Raw genomic sequence first — 14,519 nt, forward strand, 5'->3', positions numbered from 1 at the left:
ATTGATTTTTTTAAAATGTGTCTACTTTAGTTGAACATTTAATCATAAGGTGGAGTTGGTGTAAAAAATGAGAGCCAAATCTAGGTGAAATAGAAGTAAAGAACTAACCTCTCCTTTTCTGAGCGTGGTTTAGGGCATCAGTCTGTTATTCTTATTGTATGCAATCATCCGTGAGTAACTCGGGAGACCGCACGTCTTTGGGCCGCTTTAGAACGCGTGACTAATGAATAGAACACAACCACTGCAGCCCTGTAATGTGTTTTCAGCCTGATACTGGTGTGTCATCTGCCACAGAAGAAGAAATCGCGTCATAAAGCAGTAAATGAGCGTGGGTCGTCACTGCAGGTGTTGTGTGCGAGTCTCGGGAGCGTGCTCCTGGGCGGCTGCTTGGGAGAGGTGCCCTCAGCTGCCGAGAGGCATTGGCTGGGCATGGGGTTCAGCATGCCCCTGGGATCCGCACTCATTTCCAGCAAAAGGAAATAACGTAGTGGGTTTTCATCCCAGGGAGAGCACAGAGCACGTAAGTGCTGGAATTCCTCTGGCTCTTCATGTGTTTAACTCTAGTTTTAGGTAGCTTGTAGAGCTTTGGGAGCTGGTTTGTGCTGGGAAGTGCCACGTGGGGGTGAGTTTTCTGAGGAGAAGGTGTGCTGTTTACTGAGAGACAGAGCCTTCAACTTTTTATTGGACGCAGCAGTACACACTTCTCTAATAGTTTTTATTGAACCTAACAGTATGTTCTTCTCTAATTAGCTATGTGATCATTTGGGGGTGAACTTATTAACCAGGAAAACACAGCATTCTGTGTGATGCCAGAGTGGTTTGATATGTCCTTTATCATAGCTGCCTGCTGGCGGTGTGTTTTGCCCTGGTGGTGCCATCAGGATGACTCGGGTGTGGCTCAGGCTTGTGCAGAGAGCCAGCTACATAGAGGAAAATCATTTCCCCTGTGTGCAGCAGGGTCACAGTACATGTCTGAAGTTGACACAGGGCTAGTGTTTAAGTTGCGTATCACTGCGGTTGTACTTTGGGGGATAGAAGACTGTATTTCCTACAGCTAACAGAAGAAACAAATCCTGTACTCATAACAATGGGCTATGGGGTGTTTGTTCTGCGCATGTAACGCCGGAAGGCAATCGGATTCAACTCTCCGTTGTTCCCATACGGTTCCATCCATTTCATTAAAACTGTGGGAATAAGTCCCGCAGTGCCAAAAGACCAATGTTGAAAATGTATTTATTTACACTGCGGAGGCTGTGCCCGGAAAACAAACAGGCCAGAGCCGCTGCTGTAATGAGAGTTCAAAAGGTAAATCTCAGAGGCGAAGGAAGACCCACAGGTCGGCTGTTTGCTCCACTGAGCTGGCGGCTGTGTTGGCTGAGGCCTGGAGTCCAGCACCCAGGTGGGTCATATCCTGAGCAGGCAGCAGACCAGGGCGTGCAGCTGTGCCCAGCTGTGCCTTGGTAGAAAGCTCCCTCTGCACCCCAGGGGCCACCCTCCCTCTCCTCCCCCGTGAGCAGATGATGGTGGTACCAAAGAAATCCTGGTCGGTTCTCCCGTGTCTCGTCCTCAGCCCCTTCTCCCCACTTGCGGGATGCGAGGCAGGGCTGGTGGAGCAGCACTGCCGGTGTAAAACACTCTGCTGATCCGCAGCGATCAAAGACTCGGGCTTTTCCCCACTTCATATACATCTTGTACATGACCCTGAGCACATCCCATCCGTTTCTGATCACTTTTCCCCCAGCACAGATACTCTAATTCTGCAGTATCATGATCTCACTTCAGTAAGTGCAGTTGAAGCATGGAGGTGGCACACGTTAATTTGCATTTTTAGCAAGAGGAAGGGTACATAGTGTGCCTGTGAGTCCTGGTCACAGTAAGCTCTTCCTCATCAGTCCCAGATTTAGGATCTTTTTTGGTGTCGGATCTGAAGTAAAATGCTGAAAGTGGTCACCCACGCTGGGATTTAAGAGTCCTCTGTGTGCTGGAGTGGTGAAGCACCCTGAAAGACCAAGGAGGAGGATGGCTGGTAAACTTTACATCTATTCAAGGTGGATACTTAACAGACAGTGTCTCCTCAGAGGATCACTTGCAGGCGGCCTGTCCCCAGGAGCATTAGGAAAGGGAGAGCAACCCAAGGAGGGCTGGGGGAGCCCAACACCCAGCCATTATCTATCAAGTAGAGCCACCAAATCACCTCCTTCCCACCCCATCTTGTGGTCAAGTGTTTTGGGACCAGAATCTGCTGGGTGGTTGTTTTTTTGCTGAAAGGAAGTGGGGAAGTACAGAAAATAAATGTGTGTTTTCTCTGGTGTGTTGTGGGTCAAACTGGAACCATGGAAACCTAGCTTTGGTCCAGGACTTCCTGCCCTTGCCCAAAGTCTTGCTTAAGAAAAATGTACAAAAACGGTCTTACTAACTTAATATTTTTGATCATTTCGATGCTGATGTCATTGCCTGAGTACACAGGAGTAACATCTGGTGGAAACATTTCTTGTGAAAAGTTTCTTTTCAGCTGTTTTAAAATGCCATTGTCAAGCAACAGAGGCCTAAATTCCAGCTGGTGTAAAAATAATGGACAGGAATTTATTTTACATGTGTATTTTTTATTAGTAATTGCTGAGCACTGTTACTTAATTTGGCAGTGCAGAGGTGCAGTTCCACAATCATGAGAGTGAACCTGAGGGCAAAGAAAGCGAGCAGGACTAACTGGGATTCATCTTTTGCAAAGGTCTGAAATTCAGAAATAGATTAACAATCAGAAAGGAAATAAAAAGCCTGTGGTAACTATTTAGGATTTGCAGTTGGTTGACTTTAGAGAGTTGCCACTCCGGCCTAGGGGAGCTTCCCATTACCCGTTGTGGTCATGAGGAGAACCGGCACGGCTCGTCACCTCACTGGCACAGGGTACCTGCCCCATGGCTGGGTACCCAGGTTGATCTTTACACAGCGATTTTCCGAAGGGCATGTGTGTTCTGGAGGGTGATGGAGTCCTGCGTTGCATCTGTGAATGACCAGGGGATTCTTAAGATACTCACATAGTGAATGAGCTGATACTGGCCGTGCACATTTCCACACTGTTTTACAAACGTGTGAGCAGGATTACTGTGAAATTGTTGCTCAAGTGGCTCATCCCGTGGCCAGAAGATCAAATTCTTTCCATTTGGAGATCTGACACCTCAGTCTGAAACACGTGATTATCATCTTCAAAAAGCCTTTCGGCACGTTTTCAGTTTAAAGCTGCAACAGAAGTCAGAGGCTGGTTAGTGGTGCCAATAATACTTTCTGATTATTTTAAATCTGCAGAATAAAAAACCTAACAGTGGAACTTAAAACCAAGCAGGATGAATTGAAAAGCATGAAAGAAGATTTGCGGTATTTCCAGGAGGAGAAGGAAGCTGCCTATAAGCAGTCCCAGGCGCTCAGGTAAGCCCCGCAGGGGAACACCGCTGTTGCGCCTCCTGGGAGTGTGCACAGAGAATTCCGCAGGGCTGCAGGCGCAGGCTGGGAGAACACTTGAGAGAGAAGTGGGTTTGTAACCATCGTGGTGTTTCTCGCTCTTCCAGAATAGGGTAAAACCAGCCCCTGTAGCACAAGCTGTCAGCAACAGAGGAGCGCTTGTCAGGTTTACTTTGGTTCCCAAGTTCACTGATGGTATTTTGTCATTTTAAAAATGTACTCGTGGTGTTGTTTTCTGCCTTGCAGAAATACATTGGAACACCACTGCTCCACTCTGAACAAGGCTGTCTCCCTGTTCCCTTTCATTCGAAGTGAGCTAGACAGCATCAAAGACGTCATCTCCAGTAACCTGGAGAACTGGGCTTCCATGAAAGAAGAAATTTTTCTACAAATAAAAACTGTTAGCAAAGAAGCTTTGACAGGTAAATCATCTTGCAGTAGTTTTCGACAAGATAAAATATATTTTGGTAGTGGAATGTAAAACAGTAAATTAGAAGGTAAAATTAATTAGGTATTTTTTGATTCTGACCTCAACTTGTCCAGATCAGGAGCAGTAGAAGACTCTGTCTGTGTAGCAGCTGCTCCCCCCGTCTGGTTCCAAAGAAGAACCAGTAATACCCCAATACAGCTGTCTTTATCCGAGGGGTCTTTGGGGCTGGAAGGGGCATGGAGCAGCCTGTGGGCTGAGAACAGTTCCCTTGGCCCACAGCCCGCTTCCTGCTCGAACAAGGGCATCCTTCAGCAGAAGGGAAGCTGGAAGCAAGTCACAACTGAGGGCTTGTTCGTGAAGGTCATGCCCAGCCCTGCGGCTGGTGGTCAGGCTTGAAAACTCAGATTTATCCTTGAATTACCATTTTTGCTCTGCCACAGTGAAGAGATTAGTTTTGTTAAAAAGTGTGCAGTAGTGTAATGACAGGCTGTACTATCCAGAGCATCCAAGCAGACCCTGTGCTGCCTTTTGCAACTTCAGTGGCCTTTGGACATCATTTTCCTATCTGTATTCCTTCCCGTGTAGTTCTTCAGTGTGCTCTGTGTGTGTGAGGTGACAAGCTGCTATTTGCTCTGGAGGTGAGTTTTATCAGAGCCGTGAGGTCGCAAAGTAGCAGCTGAGCTGATGTCACACTTTCTGTCCTTGTGAGGAGAAACGTCAAGGCATGGTGGGCGATGTGCATCCCTCAGACCACTGCTGGTGCGAGCTCCAATGCAAATGCACAGTGCAAGTTCACAGTGAAATTCACTTCAGTGAAATCTGTGTGCACGGAGCATCTCAGAAAATGTGTAGCTTCATTTTAAATAATGGCTCCCCAGTAGCCTGTGCTTCCTGGGAAATGAGGGGCGATTTTTAATGATTTCAATGATTGCTTTGTTTGGCCCGGGAGGGAATTGGAGGGGCAGCTGTGCTGCAGGAGCGAGGAGGCATGCAGACCCCTGAGACAGTGGCCGGGTCCCTGTGGAGCGTCCTGAGCCTGGGCAGCGCAGAGCCCGGTGGGGAGGGCTCCTGCCTGCTGAGGATGAGTGTGACTGGAAAACCCCTCCTCAGAATTTGGTTTTTGTAAGAACAATTAATTTAAATGTCAGCATTAATATCATGCATTTTGATTCATGATTCACTGCTCATTGCACCGAGTGCTGCGTGTCCCTGAGGAGTCCTCTCTTCCTGAGCTCAATTTGCTGCCTGCTTCCAGCTAATGAAGAGAACGTGACCACGTGGTGCTGCAGGTGTCTGCAGGTTTGCAGAGATTCGTGACGTTTCAAGGCCTCTTTTCTGAAGAACTCCTTGTTTTACTTGTTGTGATATGCAAAAGTATGGAGTATCTGTATGGAAACAGAAGTGCAGCCTTTCGCGTTCTTTAGTGGTTGTACATACCACTATATGTGCGTTATTCCTGATGCATCCAATAAATCCCACTGAGAAGACTGCCACGCTGTGAACACTGTATACGTCCTGAAATCTAGCTTTCTAAATCAAAACCATGTCATCACACAGAATTACTGCTTTCTGGCCTGCTCATGCCCCTCAGGCTTGTTTATGTTCTGTTGTACGAGTTGTTCGTTATTAACATATGGTAACAGATTAATGCATAGTAATTTTTTTTGTTTATTTTACCTTACTGTTTTTACAACAAGATTTTCAGAACTTGTTTTCCATCCAGACTGTGAGACAAAAAATGTTACATGAGGTGCATATGCCTAGACTGGTTAGTGTGAAAACAGCTTGTAAAAGCCCTCGTCTGGGGACATTATTGAACTGTGGTTCATTAGGGGCAAGTAGAAAGATGTAGAAGAACTTAAAATCGTTTCAGTATTTACATCATTTGGTCTGACAATAAATTGATTTTAGGGTGGAGTGGTTGGGGAGGATCGTAGATAGTGGAAGTCTTTGTATGTCCACAACAGCTTGTCTAGTGTCCCAGGAGAAAAGACTTGGGGTCACACCTTTCTGTCACCTGTTGTTAGTCCCTCTGGAGTATGTACATGTATTTTAATGTGATTTTGAGATCTTAGAGGATAAAATTTGTATTATTCGTCAAAAGTGTCTGTTGGGTTAAGTGCAAGTTATCTGTCTAAAGAGACACTGCTCAAAGCACTTGTCCTTCCACATTCGCAGTTGAAGTGTTGCTGATGTATATGTCTTACACTGGTCCTTACCCAACCTGGGGTCACAGACGCTAAAGTACTGGGGTCACACATCAGGTGTAATACTTGTAGTGGAGAAGGTAAGTTTGACAACAGTCTGTATGATTTTTTTTTTTTCTCCTCAGAAATACCCAAATTGAATCAAAGATTAGCAAAATCCCAGCGAGAGAACGAATGCCTCCAGGAAAAGGTCAAACACCTGACGCTGGTGGCCGACACGGTTGAGCTGAAAACTCAACAGCTTCAAACTTCACTTCAGCAAGGGAATGAGCTACAGAGCAGGTGCCGAGAACTACAAAAGGAAACTTTGGGTAAGAGAATTTTGATATTTCAAGCAAAATTCCAAGTAAATGTAGAAAAAATTAGCTCTAAAAGCACTGTAGTTGTGGTTGCTGCTGTGAAAGCTCTCAGCAGCCCAGCTTGGGCCCCAGTAAAACATGGGTGTTGTGCAGTCAGAAAGACAGAGCTTGGTTCTAAGGAGTCTGGTACCCTGCTGGGAACATGAGTCAGCTGAGCGGCGGGCAATGAAGGAAGGGAGGAAAACAAGGAAGCTGATGGCAATACACTTGTCAGTCTTATAAGACCAGAGGGAGAAGGCTCTGAGGTGATGATTAGAAGGCACGCTCTCCCCTTGAGCGGAAGGCCAGCAAGGAGTCTTGGCTATCAGCAACAGAACTGAAAAGTAGGTCAGGCTGAGCCCATCTCGTTTCTCATAGATTCATTAAACTCGAGGCTGTCTAATGATTTGCCCTTGATAGTGTGCCTGCAGAATCCAGAGAGTCCTCCTGGAAACCCTCAGAGCGGTGACAGCTCCTGAAGTGACAACGTCTTGTGAGCTCTGTTGAGGCAGTAACTCAGTGCGAGGGGATCAGTTCTCTTAGCAGCTCCTGAGCCTCTTTAAAGCAGTATCGCATCTGTAGCGCTAGCTGCCAGGCAGTTTAAGGCCTGGGGAACAGGCAGAGGTTGGGCTGTTCTAGGCAGTTTTGAGTCACCTCCTTGGCACCGCGGTTCCCATGCTGCCTTGGGCACACTATTTCCAGCAACAGGTCTTGGTGGTGGCCACGATGAAGGAATTTTGCTGGTGCTTTATAGCAGTGATAACATCAAACGTGAATCTGCAAAGTGGAGGACTGGTCCACCCTCCAGTGGGTTACCAGCCCGCGGTGCTGAGGATGGGCTGTAGTTCTGTGACTGTAACAGTCCTGTGAGGAAAGCTCCCACAGCCGTGTGTTCCAGTGGTAGAAAGGAGCAGATAACTAATACTTCGCTTTCTTCTGCATTCAGTGTAACCAGAACACTCGTTTCCACCTTCTTTTAGGAATGTCTTCTCTCTTTCTCTACATAAACACAAGTAGTGATAAGCATTAGATCGTTTCTGGTTTGCCTTTCTCTGGAAATCTGAGCTGCCGCGCTTTTCAAAACGGGTCTGTCACCTGCCTGCCTTAAGGAAAATATGATTGGACCGGCATTTTTAGGTGGAAAAATTAATCAAAATATAATACAATAATTTCTCTGCAAAATTAGCTCCTTCTCAAGTATACTGTGACATTTCATTTGGGCTGAAAAGTGTTTTAATTTTTTTTTGTATGAAATAGCAAAGCTCTTGGGTGACAGCAGTTCACTCATTGCTGCTGGTGTGCAGCCTGTTGCTGTTCCTCAGGAACAGTGCTTGGTACAAGCTCTAGAACCATAGATTTGACTTTTATAAGGTGCCACATTCCATCGAACTCCGATAACTTTGCCCGTTCCTGAGTTAATGTTTTCTGGTGGGCTGGCTGTAGGGAGGGGTGGGAAGCTGACTGACTGCAGCAGTGTTCGCAGGCACTTGCCAAGCTGGAATGTTGGCAAGTGCCTGCGGTTGTAGAAACTCTAAAGTCTGTTTAATTCCATATCCTGCCCTCACCGCTGACAAACTCGGCGTGGTTCAAAGGAAGGAGCAGGAACTCTAGGAGAGCAATTACAGGATAATCTGTCTTCCTTACGTGTCTCATCTTGACATGAGAGGGCCTGGAGCCTGCTAAGACAGTCGTTTAAGCTTTGAAATATGTGGCTTGGTGTCACTGCACAAGAGATTTGGATTGTTGCCTTTGTGTTGCTGTGAAAACTACCTTACAGTTCCGTTTTCGTTTTTGTGAGGCTGTTTACTTCAGATGTTCCCATAAACACCAAATTCGTTGTTTGTTCATGTGCATTGTTAAAATACGCTTTATTTTCCAGTTTTGCCCACCTTGAACTCCGTGGAGATTTGCCTTGTTCTGATGTTAGACCACCAGGGGAAGGTGCTCACAGTCTGTAGTCCTGATTCATTTATTTATTTAAGATTATGCAGTATCCCATCAAGCAGTTGGTTATATTTAGGTTCTAATTTCTTGCCCTGAATTGCTGTGCATAACTTAGGGCAATAACTCTAGTGTGTGTATCAGTAGCACATCACGGGCGGGTTCAGGCCAGCTCCCGTAGAGCACCTCTGCTCTTTGTGCTGGAAAACCTGAGCTTACCTGAGCCTGGTCTAGAGCCCCTTCTCCAGTCTGTGGATCCTCGTGGGGTTTTTAGGGTTTTCTCTATAAGAAAATCAAGTTTTCAGAGGATATCACCAAACTTACCTCCTCACTGATTTCTGAATATTCATTCCAGTAAAAATGCTCGCATCTTTGACAGGGGTGAAAAGCCGCTGGGGAAGGGGACAGCCTGGATGGGGAAGAGAGCAGTGGGGGAGCATGGTGACAGGGCTGCTGGGGAACCTGGCTGTGAGTGAGCTGAGAGCATGCACTGGAAAGTGAAACGGCAGTCCTGACTCCCTGGAGTTCTGTCACCCTTTGTGGTGACAGCCGCAGGCATCCTGGGGGAAAGCAGTGCGTGGTTATCTCCTGAACGAGTGGTTTGTAATGCGGCGTTCATAAAGCATGGAGAAGCAGCTGACACACTGTAACTCGACAGGATGATATTCTGGAACACGGCCGTTATCAAGTCACCATTTCAGTAGTTTAGGGATTAGTCTTACCAGGAATTTTGCCTTGGAAAAAAATCTGCTTATTCGATGTGCTGATGGGGTTTTTGCTGGCATTCTTGAAGTGTGGCTTGAGTATCGGTTAAATACCGTACCTGTTAATCATTGCTCTTTCCCAGTTGCTACTGGATTTTTTTAATCTCTGTTCCGAAATGAGATCCTTTTTACAGTAATGACTTGTGTGCCTGGAACAAGGCCAGGCTGGACAGGACTCTGAGCAACCTGGCCTGGTGGAAGGTGTCCCTGCCCATGGCAGGGGGTTGGAACTGGATGATCTTTAAGGTCCTTCCAACCCAAAGTGGTCTGTGATCCAGTGATATTTTGTACATTTGGCTGCAACACTTAACAGCAATCACTCGTGCAATGTCTGGCGTGGCACTGTGTGTCTGACACTGCACACCGTCATCGTTAGTGGGAAGCATGATTAGAGCTGTAGCCTTTTTAGTTCGAGACACAAAGTCGACTGTCCCATTCTCGTTCTGAATCATCCCCAAAACCCTGGTCTGTGATCCAGTGATATTTTGTACATTTGGCTGCAACACTTAACAGCAATCACTCGTGCAATGTCTGGCGTGGCACTGTGTGTCTGACACTGCACACCGTCATCGTTAGTGGGAAGCATGATTAGAGCTGTAGCCTTTTTAGTTCGAGACACAAAGTCGACTGTCCCATTCTCGTTCTGAATCATCCCCAAAACCCACGGTCCTTGCAAGCTGTTCTGCAGCCATGCTCACAGAGGAGCGCTGGAGCGATGTGCTGAAAGAAAGGACATGATGTGGGTAAGATGATGTGGGATGTGGTGGCTGGGAGAGAGCTAATGCCTGGGGGGCTGCGGTCGGTGCCCATCCCTGCTGCAGCCAGGGAAGTGGCTTTGGTCTGTGCCAGGAGGACTGTGCAATGCTGTAGGTTAAACACAGCAGGTACAGAAGGGAAAACAAAAGAGCTTTTCCTGCTTCCCCTCTGGCCTGGTTCCAGGTGACTCTTCAGATGAACAATGGTTTGTTTCGTCGGGGTGTCCTCAGCGGTGAAACAGCTCCCAGGCCCTTCCCGGGCACTGCAGTTTTAGTTTCCATTCTTCGGTAGCCGGGGAGTGGAGGGAGGGGAGCATACAGAGCGTACTTTCGACAGGGTCTAGCGTGTCCCTGGGGCAGATCAAAGGGGTCAGTAGCCGCTGCAGACTGTCCTCTCCCTGCTGTCCGGGCTCCCCAGTCTCCCCCATGCCACAGCTTGCTTCCACCCCCATGCCATCACCGGGAGCAAATCGTGTTTTTACCAAAAGAAAAGGTGATGAAAGGCTCTCCTTTACCTGCTCCTGATTTTAAAAATTTCATTCTGTCCCCACAAGTCCTGTGGATTTCTATCTGTATCAGCACTGCTGGTGGCGTCTGTTTCTACATTTGTGTGATTTGTGTGCCATATTCATGGGTACCTTGTAGCCCATTATGAGCTGTACACGAGGAGCAACTGCAGGGTTCTCGGTTTGATGAGAGAAGAAACTTGGGGTATATTGAACTAAATCAGCTTTTTCCACTTGGCTGTGCCCTAACCGAAAATGAGGGGGTGACTCCCCAAAGAAATGTAAAGCATTAGAATATTCTGAAGGAGTTCTCTCCAAGCTGACATCCTTATTATTTTTTTCTCTGGTCGCATTGGTGGGAGACCCAGCCGAGAGCTGTCTTCTCTGGTTTTGTCATCTTCTGTGGTTTTTTCATGTCCACTTCAAAGGAATATTTTGGAAGCTGCTTGTTTATGTTTATGAAGAGATTTGAAAATCTACAGTGCTCTCCAGAGCTGCTCCTTCCCTCAGGAGGTCTGTGAAGCGCACTGCCATGTTACCTCTCCTGCTCACTCGCCTTTTTTAAACGCGTTTTCCAGAGAAGAGGGATTTACAAAAAAAAAAGAAAAAGCATCTGTAATGGGTTCCCTGAAAGTTATCTCAGTGGTTAGTGTGACTGCGTGGATTCTCAGGCATCTCAGTGGTGTAATACTCGAGCAGGAGGGTCACCACGACCGCTGCTCATTAACACCGGGCTGTTTGACCTGCTACTGACTTACTTTGCACATGTCATGTTTCTTTTTTAAACGGAACGTCGTATGCGGAGTTCATACAGAGCATCAGGGCTCTGCGGAGTCTTAACCAACAGCTGAAATATCAGCTGAGCAGTTTGGTCATTTGTGTGAGGCAATTTAAAATGTATTTTTATGAATAAAAAAAAGTAGCAGTTTCTTCCTTCATAGTAAAGGAGTGGTTTGGGAGGGTGGGCTTTTTGGTTTAGTTTGGTTTGTTTTCTCCCCAACCTACTTTCAGTAATACCCCTCTTTGGTACTGAATGAGTTCAGTGATCCAGGAAAGAAATCCTTCCAGGATTTGTGATTTAGGTGTGTTGAAAGGATTTTCCCTTCTGCAACCAGAACTGTGATGATTCCTGTTTGGTGTCTTTATCAGAATTGTAAATTATGGACTATTTCACACGGCAGCAGCCATTTGCCAGAGCTGAAACTCGGCGCTAGTTTCTACTCTTGTTCCTTTGTTCTTGTGCCTCTTCTGACTTTCTGAACATCGTTTTTGTGAGTTCCCTTGTTGCCAAGGAGGTGGATTTGCCTGCTGGGTTCCTACCACTTCCCAGACCCACAACGCATCATCCAGTGAGCTAGAGGAGCAGGTCCTGAAACATGCTCAGTGCAGGGTGAGAGCTGGTGAATGATTGTCTGATCAAATAGAATCTCAAAAAAAGAAACAGCAATAATGCCTGGTGATAGTGCTCTGTGTTTGTGGGGTCGGGAGGGGCAGAAGAGCTGCAATAGCATGTGCTGAAAAGAGAGGAGCTGCTCTCTGCACTTTCATTTTTATTACCAGCCAAATCCTTTCCTCCACTTAATCACAGAGAGAGAGTAATTTTTCTCCACAAAGTCATTGCAGTTTTTCTTTAGCCCATTTGTGGTTCAAGGTTTACCCCTGTATGAGTTTAAATTGCTGCCTGTGCACATGAAATCTGCCTTTTAAATCTCTTGAAGCTACTGCTTCACAAGCTACTTAAGTTACTAAATATAAACTTTGCAGTGGTCTGCTGACATAACGAGACTAATGAGAGCTGACTGGAAAAGGCAGGCAGCTGTGGGAGTTGTGGGGAGTGGGAGCGGGGCATGTCAGCGCTCTCCGTGGAGGGAAGGAGCAGTATTTTCATCTATGTGAAGCGTCTTTAATGACGCTTTAAAGACCGCTTTGAAGAGCTTTGAAAATCCAAAGGGAGAATAGTTTCCTGTACTTTTAGGTAGACTGCAGCTCAAATAACCACTATTCATACTACAAGTGCTGTTGGAATATTTTTTTTTTTATTAATTCCAGCTGGGGTACTAAGAATTTGAAGGGTGAGAGCTGGGGAATGCGGCACTGGTGTTTGAGCAGAATGTGGCACACAGGTTAGGCGAAGCAATGGCTCATTAGCACCTTTCAGCAGCCTCTTACAGTGGAAGAGGAAACAGATGAGCACGGTGTAAGGAGCAGCGTCCCAGTTCTCCTCAGCTAGGCGCTGGGATAATGCTGTGTTTGGGTATGGTTTGCTTGGGGAAGGGCCTCTCTTTGCTTCTTGAGAAAAAGCAGGAATCTGTGTTACAGGAAATATATTTACTGTATTTTGTTTTAAACCCCGAGGAAAAAAAAATCTGTCTTCAAGGAAAATTAAGGTCAGGAGCTCCGTTTTCTCGCCTTCAGTTTTGCCAGCCAGTAGGTAAGTGACAGTATTTCAGTTCAGTTTTAATACACAGGAGCAGCAGATCTGTAGAACAATTTGGATGTATCCTGATCAGCTCGGCTGCAAAAAGGCAGGAACATGGGTCCAGTTCAGGCCACATCCTTTGCTGCCAGTGTGTGAGCCCAGGCTGTGGCTGAGCAAACACCGTGTAAGCACTTGGTGACTGCAGGAGACCTTGTGACGGGCACTGGGAGAGCAGGGGGGAGAGGGGAGCGGGGTTGGCGGAGGGAGATGTGTTTCTCTGATGAAGCAGTCTTATGAATAGGGCCTTGGGGAAGATTGCCCTCGTGGCTGCGTGGTGCACGCAGCTGCTGGCTTATTCTGAGGGTGCTCTGGAGGTGGAGGTGTACCACTCCAAACTGTTCAGAATCCGGGCCCTTCTCTTGCTTTTTCTCTGCTTGTTTTACAGACAGATATGAAAGACCTAACATACTTGTTCAGAGCAGAGGTCCAGCAAGCCCGGTCCTGGCAGTGGTCAGCAACATATGCTGGGGGAGATAAGAAACAGGCGCTCCTTTTTTTGGCACATCCTCCCAGTTCCTGGCAGCTTTTAGTGATTTAGAGACTTCCTGGTGGCACTGGCCAGGTCTCCAGAAAGGATGTAAATCTATATGGCTGGAGCCTGTCCCTGGGCTCCTTCCAAACAGGCTTGTGCTCCTGAGTCACAAATAAAAAGAAGAACTCTCTTGTGTATACAGAAAATAATTTATCTCAGAGAACATAGCACATGAAATATTATAAATACAAATAAATGGTTCTGTTCCGTGCGTGCAAGGACCTTGAGTGTTCAGTTCACTTCTTTGGTCTCCTTAGAAACACACAGTGAGGCAAATGAGTCCTGCTCTGACACAGCCATTTTGCATGGATGTATTTCGTATTTCTCCCAGCTTCCCTGCTATGCTTTTAGAAATAAATGTAGTTAAAAGTATCTGTGTTACGTGTGCGTCCAAATTTGGTCCAGCATTAATGTTCCAAGAAAAATCAAATATTTTTACCCCTTTCGACACAGCCCATTGGCCAATATTCAGGGCCTTGTAGGTAGGTCACTACAAGGAGTAGTTACTTAGTAGGCTTTAAAGAATACCTACAACCTCCTGTTTCTCAGAATACCAGAGAAATTTAGCAACAGGACCTGGGTTCCAGTCTATCTGCACTGGGGACCTCCACTTCTGTCTCCAGATAGACCAGACCAGTATTTTCCTGACCCCTTGGATTCTCTGTTTCTTTCTGCTCATCCCTGTAACGTTACTGGGCTGCATTTGCCCTGCTCCCCCTCTCCCTCGGGTTCTTTATGTAAGTATGGTGGCTCCTGCGTTTGAGTTTCTGTTCCAGCCAGTCGATCTGCTGCTCGCTGTTTCCTGAATGAAGGACACTGCTCACGCCCACCAGCCTCGGGAACGATTCCTTCAGTCCACCAGCGTGACTGATACTATCTTGATCTGAGGTAACACAGGGAGTGTCCCACAGCGTTCTGGGGCCAAGTTTCTAAAAACATTGTTCCTCAAATGAGATTAATTAGACAAAGGGAACCGTCTTGTGGCGAGAGCTGGGCTGGTCGCGGCTGGTCCAGAAGGGACCCAGCTGTGGTCTGGGAGTGCCTGGAGGGGAGAGAGGAAGGTCGTGGATCCTAACTCTCCTGGAGAGTGGCAGGTGGTGGGACAGGGGCC

General features: G+C 46.8%; 1 protein-coding gene across 1 annotated transcript in view; it reads left to right on the forward strand.

Moving 5' to 3' along the window:
* The window catches only part of LEKR1 (leucine, glutamate and lysine rich 1), a 43,296-nt gene that overhangs the window by 13,243 nt on the left and 15,534 nt on the right, over positions 1–14,519 (forward strand). The window contains exons 3-5 of the mRNA XM_010132566.1: positions 3,304–3,423; positions 3,703–3,878; positions 6,219–6,404. Coding sequence (XP_010130868.1) covers positions 3,304–3,423; positions 3,703–3,878; positions 6,219–6,404 — 482 coding nt within the window. The remainder of the gene's footprint in view (positions 1–3,303; positions 3,424–3,702; positions 3,879–6,218; positions 6,405–14,519) is intronic.

The sequence above is a fragment of the Buceros rhinoceros genome, unplaced genomic scaffold (assembly GCF_000710305.1).
Source record: "Buceros rhinoceros silvestris isolate BGI_N320 unplaced genomic scaffold, ASM71030v1 scaffold24153, whole genome shotgun sequence".
In the NCBI taxonomy this organism is placed as follows: domain Eukaryota; kingdom Metazoa; phylum Chordata; class Aves; order Bucerotiformes; family Bucerotidae; genus Buceros; species Buceros rhinoceros.